We start from the raw sequence: 13,805 nt of genomic DNA, 5'->3' as shown, positions 1-13,805 counted from the left end.
GCTAAAAATAAGAGGTAAAAGGTAAGATAAGACATCCATATGTATAATTCACCTGGTGGAAAAAAAACTCAAAGCTCAAATATTCATGATGTTTTCACACTTCAATGATGATGCCACTTGTCAGAGGTGTTTATCCTTGCTGCCTATCACATTTAACATGATGAATTTCGGAGGATTCAAACGTCACAGGACTTGTGTGGCTCTGCCATTTCTTGAAAGAGGAAATGCTCTTCTTTATTTCCCACCATCCAGGCACAGGAAATGTTATGCTAATGTTAATCAAACAGGCTGCTCGACACCCGCAGCCTTCACCAACAGCATGGAGCTATTTGTATTCAAGGCAGTGTTGAGTATGCAAAGCTCTCAGTGTGATTTGCTTCAGGTCTTCAGGTTGCTCCATAGATCTGGTTGACAGATGAGGAGAATAAATACAGGGGCTAGGCAGATTACCACAGCATGCATTGCACTGTTGACTTTTTGGTCCGCCGAGTCAGGGCAGAACAGATGACTATTAATTTATGTACTTAAAAGCTTCGCTCCCCCTCCACCACCTTGAAGTTGTTCGTGGCACATATGTTCGCATAGGACGAGAGCATGGGGTTTTTAACAGCAGCCACCCCAAACCCCCACCCCCACCCCGTGCACAGCAGCAGTCACGGCTGATCATTGGAATCGACTGACACTGATGAAATGATTGGCCTGCACTTTGCTCTGAATGCTGCCTCGGTTAAACAAGTAGCTTTCAAATCATGCCGAACGATTGCTGCATTATGTCACTAACCCAGATATCGGCCTCATATAATAATACAGACTGTGTGGGGTGTTGTGTCAACTGTTATTGCGGGGGAGCGACAATGTGAGCTATATGCAAAATGTAGCTTGTTAATTTTCCATTTTAACTTGTTAAACATCTGATTGTGGCAGATATTCAGTTCTTCTGCACATGAATTGTCAATCATGTAAAAACCTTGATGAAGGGGGCTACATGGTGGTGAAGAGTGCTCTTACTGCAGCAGTTTGGTTGAATCAATATTAAACTGTGCAAATAAAGGATGATAAGAGTCCAATGCAAAGGTAACCTAGATAAAATTTTCAGCATCACTCCGAGGCTGCATGTAAAGAAGGCAATCCTTTAGATGTGCTTAATGTGGTAGTTAAAGTCATGGTAAAAAATAACTGCACTTTTTCACAGTGATCATATGTGATCATCTCTAAGGTGCTTGAAGTCAAATATAATTTACATGGAGAAAATCACAACTCATCCAGGCCTTCATGTTCTCACAACAGGCTAACCAGTATTTTCTGGTTTCGAGGACAAATTTGTGTATAATTTGTGTAGCAATGGAAGTTTGTACACTGTTCCTCCAGGAATCGTGTATAATGGGAAATATGTGGGTCCTAACTCAGAACCTTGTGGAACTCCATGATTCACTTTAGTATCAGCTGAAGAGCCATTGAACAAAGTGGAATCAGTCTGATTAGTATGATTCAAAGCTTTTAGGTTTAATGTTATGAATAATGGCATGAATTGTACATTTGAGAAGGACAGAAAGTGATCTGGTCTGTGGTCGTGATCAGGTTACCATGTACTTAAAAACTCTATAGTCCTGAAAAGGCTCCAGGATTAAGGCTGGCCTTAAGAAGAGAATGAATGAACTTGATGGGAGATGATGAACTCTCCTAAACTCAACGTGGGAGAGAAGACTTCCTTGGACAAGTCTGTAACACTGCAGTGAGAAACTACTGGTAGTTTGTCGTTGATTGCTGCTGAGGCTTATTGAGACAGAGTACAGCTGTGACATCTGTCAGTCCTGCAGTGTTACTTGAAATTGTGGCCTTCTGGTCTGTGTAGAAGTGGATTTTTTTCCTGAAGATATGCTTGAAAAATTCACAGTGATATTAACAGGGGAATTCTGGCTTTGTACCTTTTTATCTGAAGTTTGCATGTGTTATAGAGTGATTTTGTACTGGAGTTGTTGTTTGGGCTAGCCCCCGTAACCTTTGTTCTGTTGTGTGTTTTTTCATCCTGGAACTGGAACTGTTGTATTGAATATTAGTGTTACTAAAGGTTATTCAAAACGTGACCGACAGATGCGCTGTATCACGTTTAAGGACGAGTACGAACATTCAGCTACATGCCAATAGAGTACCGATTCAGGCACTTTTTGAAAGCGATGAAGCCTAATTTATGCTATATGCAAACATTGCGTTGGATGCTATGCGCTGCTGCAAACCACCTCCGTGCAGCATCTGCATCAGTGCTTCACATCTCCAACAGCCTTTCAGCCTAACCGTGGACATCGCTTGTGCTTGCTTACATACCGACGTTGCTGAAGGATAATGACACGTAGTACTCGCATATCGGGATCCTTCATGAGTACAAGTACAAGTAATCCAGGCAGTATCAGACCTTTCACCCCATGCCCATGTTGATACAGTCCAAGAAGGTACAGTAAGTGTAAATGTCTCTGTTTCCCCAGTGATGGACCAGCAACAGGTCCAGGGTGTCCACCTCACTTCCCCCCTCTGTTTGATAATGTGGTTAGAAACAGTAAATGGACATGCAGTCTGACTTGTTGTGATTTCTCCACAGGTGATCACAGACTTGGAGGAGCAGCTGACCACGCTGACACAAGACAATGCTGAGCTGAACCGCCAGAACTTCTATCTGTCCAAGCAGCTGGATGATGCTTCTGATGAGAGAGAAGATCGACTGCAGCTCAGTCAAGATGTGGACAGGCTGCGTCGGGAAGTGGCTGACCGCGAAATGCACATGAACAACCAAAAACAGGTATTTTGATGGTTATCATGTTCGTGGAATATTTACACGAAAAATTCAGTTACTGTAATGGATGGGGTTCAAGCAGTGGCATTATGAAGTACTCTGAGGGATTTCTTCCTGAAGAAGTACTATCAAATATTAAGTCAGCTATGATTGAGCTGTTCTGACTGCTCACGTTGTAGAAAGGGTCACATTTTGAGAGATTTGGATATTACTTTGATTCTCTGGAGAAACTGAGATGCTGGTTGTGCAGTGGTTAACACCATCAGCTCACAACTGTCAGCAGTCAGGTTTGAGTCTTGTTTGGCTATTTCTATGTGAAGTTTACATATTCTCCCTGTGCCTTTGTGAATTTTCTCTGTGTGCCAAAAATCACAATTATTGGGTTGATTAGCAAGTCTGAATGACTCATATTTTCACTTTTGTATTTTAGTACATTTTAAAAACTTGTACTTTTCTCTTGTACTTAAACACACTGTACATCTTTCTGCAATTTCCAAAAGCCTTTTGTAGTCAAGAAAATAATGTAATTACTTTTGACACCTTTTTTTTTGTTTTGAACTGCTTTAGTGTCATACATGCAGTTCATTATGTTCAATTCTATGCATCATATTGAACACTAAGTTTCCTATTATCAGAGAAGCTGCAGTTAATTGCACTGTGTTATAATTTCAACCACTAGAAAATCAACATTATCTGTGAAACTAATTTTAGGAACATGACGACTCAAAGTACATTACACAAACAAACTTTACAGTCACACAAGCAGAAGGATAGGGACAATATGTAAGAAGAGTGAATGGCAGGAACACAGAAGCATATTTTAATTACATATTAGACGATAGCATAGCAGCTAAAAAGTAAATATATTTATAATAGCATATTCAGGAAAGATCAAACTGAAATAGAAACGTAAAGAGGGTGCAAACACTTGAAAACTGGACTGATTTAATCAACTTGTCAGGATTAGCTATCGCTGTCTGAAATATTTTTAAGGAGGATGAGTAAAGTTTAGTGAATAAAGCAAACAAGTATCTAAATTCAGCTGAGACATCAGCCATTTAAAGGCCTACTAAAATGTAACACCCTATTATGCAAAAAACAAAAGGTTAAAAGGTTTCTCCGACTCTGCCCCACTACTGTTGTCGCATAACAAAGTTATTTGAATTTTGAATCTCCAGCCGACGAAATCGGGGGAATCCTTCTCCTTCGTGGCCATTGTGGGCGGAGCCTATGTGTGATGTCACGAGTTGGACACGATCTCGATCTGTTGTGTGGCGTTCATATTGGCTTGTGTTGTTTCCCGTCTTAAATATCAAAATTTTTAAAGTGTTTTGAAGTTATAGTCGGCGTTTTATGAGCCTTGACAAAAGATTGAGCTTGGAAGAGACCAGAGAGGAGAAAAGGAGGAGGGAAACAATATCCAATGTGGCAGGATAAAGGACACGCTGGAGCTGAAGGTGAACTTGTCTTTTATTTTGCAACCGCCAAAATTTTGCAACCGCCAAAAACCCAAAACAGAACAGCACAACACATCCAAAACGTGTGAGTCCCCCTTGGCTAAACACCGGGAGTTAGCCAAGTCTGCGCGCACGGGCGGTGGGAGCTGGTGCAGGAAAACGTGAGGGAAAAGGAATCCACCCTGGTCCGAGCCCAACAGCGACAGCATATTGTCCATTAGGTCCACAGCCGAGCCGTCTCCCAAACCAGGCAGGGAGACTGTCTGTCCTCCCTCTCAGTAGACAGTCTTTACTCCCTCTCAGCAGCAGACAGTCTGTCCTCCCTCTCAGTAGACAGTCTTTACTCCCTCTCAGCAGCAGACAGTCTGTCCTCCCTCTCAGTAGACAGTCTTTACTCCCTCTCAGCAGCAGACAGTCTGTCCTCCCTGTCAGCAGCAGACAGTCTGTCCTCCGGAGCAGGAGCTGCTTGAGAGTGGTGGGGGACAGACAGCTTCATGGCCTGACGAGTGGACTGCTGGTCTCAGGCTGCGACCATCAAGTAATACCTGGACTCATCTTCGGTGATTCCGCCGTCGGAAAAGCGCTTCGACATGCTGGAACCACGAAGCCGGTCGTTCTGCCAAAAGTCAGGAGCCTCAAAGCCTCAAAGGTGAAAACTGGCGGCTGCTGAGGCGAGGAGACGAGGACGAATGGAGGACGAAGCGTCTTCTGCTTCCTCAAACATGTTCCAGACGGGGTCACCGATGGCAGAACGACCTTCTGTGTCTTCTTCATCAATCACTGGATTTGAAATGATGATGATGATGAAATATCATTAAATTCAGCCTCTTCATCGTCAAAACTCTGATCCTCCATAATGTAAACACAACTTGGACACAGCATGTCTCCAACTCATGACGTCATACACATATCGTCTGCTACTTCCGGCCTGGTCAGAAGTGGTTCACCGAACAACGAAACTGCCTCTGTTTATCGGCTATCGGCTTCACAAGCTCCGAGGACTTCTTCCGGGGACTGGATTCTGGTCTCAGTCGTGTTGGGATCTCACAAGACCACAGAAAGTTTGTTCATTTCCAGGGAAAGACAATTTCCATTTGTCATGATACACAGTCATGACAAATGAATTCGGACCCAGGAATGTGATTGACCATCACACCCAGTGGGGGGACCTTTTGCCACTGCAAATCCTCCCCCACTTTCTGCTCAAAAGACACTTCCCCCATGCACTCAGCCAGTCACTGATTGGTAGCTCTCAGGATTGGACACCGTCAAATCCACAAACTTTCAACAAAAAGCCTGCAAAAGCACTCTTGCCCCAAGTCTTCTCCCTGTGAACACCCAGGATGAGCTGCATTCTAGCAGCTCAGCTCACCCAGTGTTAGCATACAGCTAATACCAGAGGCCTGCAACCAGAGGCCTTCACTGCTCAACTCCTCTGCTGACCCACCACGAGGGTCAGACCTTCCCCTGATCCAGAGACCAGCACCCAGAGTCTGATCTCCCATCAACCAGGAAAACCAACCAGTTCCTCCAGGACGGGACCAGGGAAACGACGCCTCACAGAACTTCTTTGTGTTTTCCTCAACCAGCAGGAAAACCATCACAGACCTGAGCGACCAGCTCCTCAGTCTGGACAAAAGGAACAACCAGGAGCTGCAAAGAAGGACTCCTGAAACATCAACTTCATCTTCTTCTCCTCAGCCTGCAGAACCAGCAACCACAGTTAGCAGGAGGTGCTAACTACAGGAGAAGACACCAGCTTCCCTCCAGCAGGACAACAACCGAACTCCTTCAAGGAAGTGGTAACAACTGGGCTTTACCTGAGATTAGTTAAACCTGATGCTATGCATAGAACTGTTTAAAGGCATAGGGAAATGTAACACCGTGTTATGCAAAAAAACGATAGTTGGGGTAGTACTTGAAAGGTTTCTCCGATATTGCCCCACTATTGTTGTCGCATAACAAAGGTACTTGAATTTTGAATCTCCAGCCGACGAAATCGGGGGAATAATTCTCCTTCGTGGCCATTGTGGGCGGAGCCTAGGTGTGACATCACGAGTTGGACACGATCTCGATCTGTTATGTGGCGTTTATATTGGCTTGCGTTGTTTCCCGTCTTAAATATCAAAGTTTTTGCAGTGTTTTCAAATTATAGTCAGCGTTTTATGAGCCTTGACGAAAGATTGAGCTTGGAAGAGACCAGAGAGGAGAAAATGAGGAGGGAAACAAAATCCAATGTGGCAGGATAAAGGACACGCTGGAGCTGAAGGTGAACTTGTCTTTTATTTTGCAACCGCCAAAATTTTGCAACCGCCAAAAACCCAAAACAGAACAGCACAACACATCCAAAACGTGTGAGTCCCCCTTGGCTAAACACCGGGAGTTAGCCAAGTCTGCGCGCACGGGCGGTGGGAGCTGGTGCAGGAAAACGTGAGGGAAAAGGAATCCACCCTGGTCCGAGCCCAACAGCGACAGCATATTGTCCAATAGGTCCACAGCCGATTCGTCTCCCAAACCAGACAGGGAGGACAGTCTGTCCTCCCTCTCAGCAGCAGACAGTCTGTCCTCCAGAGCAGGAGCTGCTTGAGAGCGGCGCACTTCTCAAGACGTGGCGGTGGATTGCTGGGCAAGGCTGCGATGATCAAGTAATACCTGGACTCATCTTCGGTGATTCCGCGCAGTCGGAAAAACGCCTCGACATGATCCACGAAGCCGGGTCATTCTGCCAAAAGTCAGGACGCCTCAAAGCCGCGGTGAGAACTGCCGGCTGTTGAGGCTGAGGAGACGAGGACGATTGGAGGACGAAGCGTCTTCTGCTTCCTCAAACATGTTCCAGACGGGGTCACCAATGGCAGAACGACCCTTCTGTGTCTTCTTCATCAACAACTGGATTTGAAATGATGATGATGATGAAATATGGCTAAATTAAGCCTTTTCGTGGTCAAAACTCTGATCCGCCATAATGTAAACACAACTTGGGCACAGCGTGTCTCCAACTCATGACGTCCACGCTATTATTGTCTGCTCCTTCCGGTCTGGTCAGAAGCTCTGACGAGCAGTGAAACTGGCGCTGTTTATTGGATATTTTCTTCCAGGGAGGCCTTGATGTAGTCGTCCATCGCCTGCTGCTCCAGCTTTGACAGAGAGTAAAGACGGCCAAGAGGAATTGGGGTGCGAGGCTGTAGGTCGATGGCACAGTCATAGGGCCTGTGTGGAGGCAGAGAGGTAGCCTGGCTCTTAGGAAACACCTACAAGAGATCGTGGTAGCAGGCCGGGATCTTCTCGAGGTCCGGGGAGGGCGTGACAGAGCTGGTTGCCGGGTAAACAATGGTGAGCTGGGTGGAGTTCTTAGAGGACAGACAGTTATATTTGCACCGGGGCGCCCAGGTCCTCACACGTCCTGTCACCCAATCAATACTGGGGTTGTGCTGCTGAAGCCAGGGGAGGCCCAGGACCACAGGGAATTGGGGGGACATAAATAGGTGGAAGTTGGTGGACTCGGAATGACTATCGGGAAAGCTAACCTGTACTGGCTGAGAGGTCCAAGTAATCTGGGACAAGAGACGTCCATCCAGGGCGTGAGCCTCAATGGGGGGGGGGGGGGGGGGGGGTTGAGGGGGAATGTCTTCAAGTGGAGTCTCTCAGCCAGCTGGGAGTGCATGAGGTTAGCGTCAGCCCCGTCTTTAAAATCTAAGATCGAGTGAAGTGACCCAGGCACACCATTTGAAGACTTGCCTCGCATCGACAGTTGGTGAAGCGGTGCCCAGGTTGACCACAGTATATGCCGAGCCGGAGTCTGAACCACCTCTCACGCTGCTCAGGTGTTAGACGCGTCCGTCCCAGTTACATAGGTTCCTCTGTGCAGGAGGAAGATGCCAAGTCCAGACGAACAGAAGGCAGCCGACGAGGGGGCAACGGTGGTCATCCATGAACTGAGGCGCGGATCTCTCCTCCTCTCCTCCTGAGACACACACCCCCAGTCAGCCGAACGCCGCTCCATTTGGATCGCCAGTGCCACCAGCTCATCCAGACTGTCAGGTAGCTTATGGGAGAGCAAAAGAGTCTTTAAACTAGGAGACAGTCCAAACAGGAAGGCATCATACAACGCCCCAGGGTTCCAGCTGCCGTCAGCAGCAACGGTGCAGAAGGAGATGGCATAATCAGCCACTGACGAGGATGCCTGTTGCATTGTCATGATGGTGTGGGCGGCCTCCCGGCCCGTGAGCGATCGCTGGAACAGGTCCGTGAGTGCCTTGAGGAAGACGGCTGCGGTGGTGTATGTAGATGCCCAGTTAGTCCACTCAGTCACAGCCCACGTCGCTGCTTGTCCACCCAGGTGGGAAATAATGAAGGCCACCTTGGCTCGTTCTGTCAGGAAAGCAGCTGGCCAGAGATCAAAATGCAGCTCACACTGGGTAACAAATTGCCGTAGCATCTCCTTTTCACCCGAAAAACATGGTGGAGGGTCCAGCGGAACCGGCGACGGAGGTATGGCAGGAAGTACGGGGGTCTGGGTCTGTGGTAGGTTCCTCACCTGTGCTGAGAGGCTGTTGAGTTGTGCGCCGAAGGCGGAGAGGACGTGATCACTCTGTGCAATATGCCACTGAAGTTGAGCATTCAGGAAATGGAGATCTTGTGGAGCCTCCGATGGTTCGGCGTGCTCTTGTCTGCCGGCTGAGTCCATGGCCAGTTCGTACCGTCAAGGTTAATGGAGCTCAAATGCACGGCAGACAAGAAACTCAGTTTAAAAGTGTTTAATATCAAAACGTTTGCAGAAGCGAAGTCAGGCAGTCCAAGGTCAAAACCAGCACAGGTGATTGAGAAGGAAATCCAGGAGGAGAAGTCGGGCAGGCAGGAGGTCAGAACACAAAGGCAACACGAGGAAAAAATGGTGGGTATGAATGGTGTGAGAACACAAAACTAGCAACAAGAGAGGGGAACTAAATACAAACACTAATGACAATTACACACAGCTGTGACCAGGAGGATGAATCAGGAGAGCACAGGGGCGGAGCTAAGGGAACACAGGGGTGGAGCTGAGGGGAACACAGGAGGGGAGGAGTGAAAACTCTTAGGAAGGGAGGAGTGAGTGAGAGCAGGGTCATGACATTTTGTGTGACAATTTAACTTGACATAAAAATATAATGTGGGAACACTGTTTTTCCTGCCATTCATTTAATGGAACAAATTGACGGGCTCTTCTGTCCCCACAAACAACATAGTTTTGTGAATTTGGTTAGTTGTCTGTCTTTGTGTGTTTGTCCTGTGATGAATTGGTGACCCGTCCAAGCAGTCATCTGTCTTTGCCAATAGTCAGCTGGGATTCGTGGCAACATCTAATGATTTTAACTTGGTAGATGGATGGATGACAAAAAACGAAAACACTCCACCACTGAATGAAGTTATGTCAATATGTCACCATTATATATGTAGTTGTTGCAAAACCTCTGCTTTGAACCCAAAACATCAGCTGTCATTAGTTAAAAAAGAATAAAAAATGTTTTCCTCTAACACAGTTCATTTCCTGCCTGTAGTTCAGGCTCCTCCACCCTGCCCACCTCCCCCTCGCAGCCAGACATCAAGTTCTGAGTTACTCAAAATCTGTGATATCTCCATAGTGCTGGTGACAGGTGAGCTCGACATCTCTCCCAGCTCTGACAGTGTTAAGTGTAAATCAGGCAGCAGAAACTGTGGGATTCTTTTGGCATTGTTATGTGTTGTATTCTGGATGCAGCGAGAGAAAGAGGGGGAGAGGAGGCTGTGTGATGTGCGCACTGCCCCTGTGGGAGGATGCATGTGTGGGTGTCCAGGAGCACTCTCAGTCCTGCCGGTTGTGTAACCAGCAATGGAAGTCATAGATGAGGGATTGGGTGGTGAGTGGGAGGGATGTGTCATCCCCATCAGTCCCAGGTCATGTCAGCTGTGGAAGCGTTGGACTTCAGAGGGCCGTGGTGTTGCTGCAGTGCGGCGGAGGCTATATTTGTCTCCCAGTGCTTTGTCTAAAGCACTACGTTGTGAAATGAAACAGTGTTTTGTGTAGGCCCCGTGTAAAACATGGAAAGTCTTTTTGTGTCCGAACATGTCATGAAATATACCACCAATAGCATCAAACCCCCACTCCACCCCACCCCAACCTTTTTTTTTTTTGCTGTTGTGGATGTATTATTTAAAATCGAGGGACATACACTCATTTGCATGTTGAATCAGTTGTCACACAACAAACTGCCACCAAGTGCTCTTCTAGAGTCTTGGGCTATTTTAAGGATCTTGCTTCTGGTGGAATTATCCCATAGTGTATTCTGACTGAGATGCCATGCTGAGGTGGTTACTGCCTTATGATGAGGGTTTGAATCCCTCTGAATCTAGTGTGTAGTTTGCATGTGGTCCTTTGCTTTTCAGAGGATTTTGTCAGGATGTTTTGTTTTGGGTTATGTGTATTTCCCGTAATGAGCTGGGCACCTTCAGTCAGTAAAGTCAGTTTGGATAAAGTGGGTATTTAGGATGGATAGCTGTTTTAGGGACTGTGCAGAAATTAACAAAACAGTTTCAATTAAAGGACGTTAACAGAACATTTCAACTGTTGTTACTCATTTTGAAGTTTCTTTGATTTCCAGTTTCCTCTCATAGGACCAAAACATGCAATTGTGGAGTACCAACCTTTAGCTACTTGCCGATACTGAGTACCAATAGAAGTACTTAGGCCCCGTTTACAGGAAACTGAGTGAAAACTGTGACATTTCATTGCATTTGGGCCTGTTGTGTACACTTCTTTATTGGTTCAAACCAACAACCCTCATGGCATAATCACTGAAGTAACAGGAAGTCATTCGTGCCAGGGCTCGGAACACCAGTGAGGATGTGATGTCACCACAGTGCCTCACACAGTGCAACACATCTCCTTCACAGAGTCAGACATGGAAAGAGTACTAAAATATTCTACTAAAGGACCTGATAACATTCTCATCCCTGCTGGCCAGGAGTCTGATTCTGCTGAGATGGAACTCTCCAGTCCCACCTACACATGTACACTGGATTAAAGAGGTGCTTTATTCCTTAAACTGGAAAAGATCAGGCTAATCCCGTCGAGATCTGAGAGGTTCTTTGTAAAAATTTGGAACCCCTTTTTTTCATGTCAAAAGCACAGAATGTCACCTTGATCTTGCCAGAGAACCTATCTTGAAAAATGTTGTTTTATTTAATTTTTATTATTTTAGTCTGGTTTCTTTTTTCTTTTTAAGGGGATGTGTGCCAGGAGAGGGGTACAGTGATGGTGAGGGGTTCAATTGTTTGTGGTCTTGTTTTTGTTGGTTTTAAAAAAAAAAAAAAAGGAAAAAAAAGATTTTGTCCCAAAAATGTATGTGATGAAACGTGTTTGATGATTCAATAAGAAAAATGAAAAAATAAAAATAAAAAAACTTACTCCAAGTACTATTTACTGAAGTAAAAGTGAAAAGCACCTCATGTAAAATGTACTCAGAGTAAAACTGAGTTACTTTTTCGACAGCGGCCGAATGGTCTCTCCTGAGGAGCGCACAAAAGACAATAGGATATAAATCTGGAAGTAGTTGTTCTTAATAAAATTAAGAACTTTATGAATTAAATTGCAATGGCAGTGAAACTGTAAACCTATAATTCAAAAAGGCGATGTCACAAGCTGTGTCTTTCCCTGAAAGAGCCGAAGAAGACCTTGTGTCAGGTACCATCACCATGCTTTTAAGACTAAACTGTGGCATTCTTTGATATGAAACAGCAAGCCAATTGCAAGAACTGAACTGTTGTGCTGCAATGCACCATGGGAGTACTAAATAGAATTTTACTTCAGGGGCCACATACTGTCCAGTTTGATCTTTAGTGGGTCGGATGCAGGCACGAATTAATGCATAGGCAACCATGGCTCCGGACCTGCATGCGGCTCTTTTGTCCTTCTACTGTCAATTGTGTTGCGCGGTCCCGCTACGAAGAGTGCGGTAAAATGTAGGTTGCAAATGACGAAGGGACATCATTACGCAACAATAGTCGTGTGAAGAACATGGAAGTTGCGGCAACTCCACGGCCATCCAAAGCCGTGAGCTTCTTTTATCTGTGACACAGCAGAAAACTTTCTCAATCCGAAACGCAGCTGGATCTCCTCCTCTCCTGCTACAGAGAGAAGCATCTGAACCTCGTTGGAAGACCAGGGCCATAACCAAACATAAGGCCCGTGGGCCAAAACTGGTCCTAAAGAGGCTCCAATTTGGTAAATAGTAATAATCTCAAAGAAAAAACAGAATTCAAAAAACATATTTTTTACATACATAAATAGAAATAATGAACATAATTAGAGCTGTATGTATCTTCTGGGGTGAAAAACTGGCAAACCAAAGATGGAATCTTCAAGCTGAAGCAGCACCAGACCATCAAACACCCCGAGACTGAGACTGTAAACCCAAAGAATCTATCCTCAGAGAAAAACAAGTCACTGTTACAGAAAATAATAAAGAAACTATTTTACAGATAGGGTATCATGAAGTTCCTTTAGCTTTGTTGTATTTTACGGGCTGGTGGAGGTTGCCAGGATTTACGGTGGTAAAAACTGGTGTCCCTCAAGTAAAAGTGTTACGGTGGGACTTCGGAGGCTCAGGTGCGGAGAAACCAGCGGGAGACAGATGAGTACATTTGGCAGAGTTTATTCTCTTAACAAGAGTGAACCAAAGGTGCTGCAGGCTCCAGAGGCAGGAGGTCAAGACTGCTAGCTGAGGCGGGAGCAACTGGGGCACGAGTTTGGTCTGGTCAGGGAACCAAGGAAGCTGCGGCTGGCGAGTCTTCAAAGGGAAGCAAAAGGAAGCGGCGTTGGTTAAAAGACTAGACTGGGACACGGCACACGCAGGTCTACTAACTCTGGGAGTTTTACGATCCAGCGCCGAGTGGAGTCGAGCACCGTTTAAAAGGTGTAGCTGATCAGGGGAAAACGAGCTCCACCCGGTCGTCGCAGCTGAATGGAATTAGATGACGAATCCCTCAGCAGCTCCACTTCCTGAAAACCAAAAGGAGAGGAGAGAGAAACACACCCAACCACGCCCCTAGGGGGCCTCTGAGGAGTGGGGCGTGACAAAAAGGTTGGAATCACTGATCTCGAGGAAGATTTTCAGGATGAAATTGGACAAATCAGTATATATATATATATATATATGTATATATATATATATATATACAGGTTATGCAGCACTAACGTGGTTGTTTTCTACCTGCGACGACCAGTGAGCAGAGATTGATTTAACATGGATTGATATTACTCACATATTCATTTTGGAATTAACGATCACTAATATCACAATGGTGGAAGTGGATGAGCAGGCAAGAAAATCCAGTGAGGAATTCACAGATGAATCTGAAAAAAATCTAAATAATGCGTGGGAACAAAAATATGTCTCTCCCCAAAGTTAATAATACGAGGGAACATTTAATCTGTGATCGCGGATCACCCTGGAGACCTGCAGAGTTGCGGCGCTGCTTCACTGTCAGCTGCTTGAGATATTTAATTTAGAAGCAGTTTTCCATTGTCGTTTTTTTCACGCTTTTCATCA

At 45.6% G+C, this 13,805-nt stretch overlaps 1 protein-coding gene across 1 annotated transcript in view; it reads left to right on the top strand.

Annotated features, from left to right (window-relative positions):
* citb (citron rho-interacting serine/threonine kinase b) overlaps window positions 1-13,805 on the top strand; it is a gene marked incomplete at both ends in the record, with an annotated part of 183,710 nt that overhangs the window by 84,120 nt on the left and 85,785 nt on the right. Inside the window, one exon of the mRNA XM_080499233.1 lies at window positions 2,594-2,791. Coding sequence (XP_080355359.1) covers window positions 2,594-2,791 — 198 coding nt within the window. The remainder of the gene's footprint in view (window positions 1-2,593; window positions 2,792-13,805) is intronic.

The sequence above is a fragment of the Blennius ocellaris genome (assembly GCF_963422515.1).
Source record: "Blennius ocellaris genome assembly, chromosome: 7".
NCBI classification, from domain to species: Eukaryota; Metazoa; Chordata; class Actinopteri; order Blenniiformes; family Blenniidae; genus Blennius; species Blennius ocellaris.
This window is presented reverse-complemented; position numbering and strand designations above follow the sequence as displayed.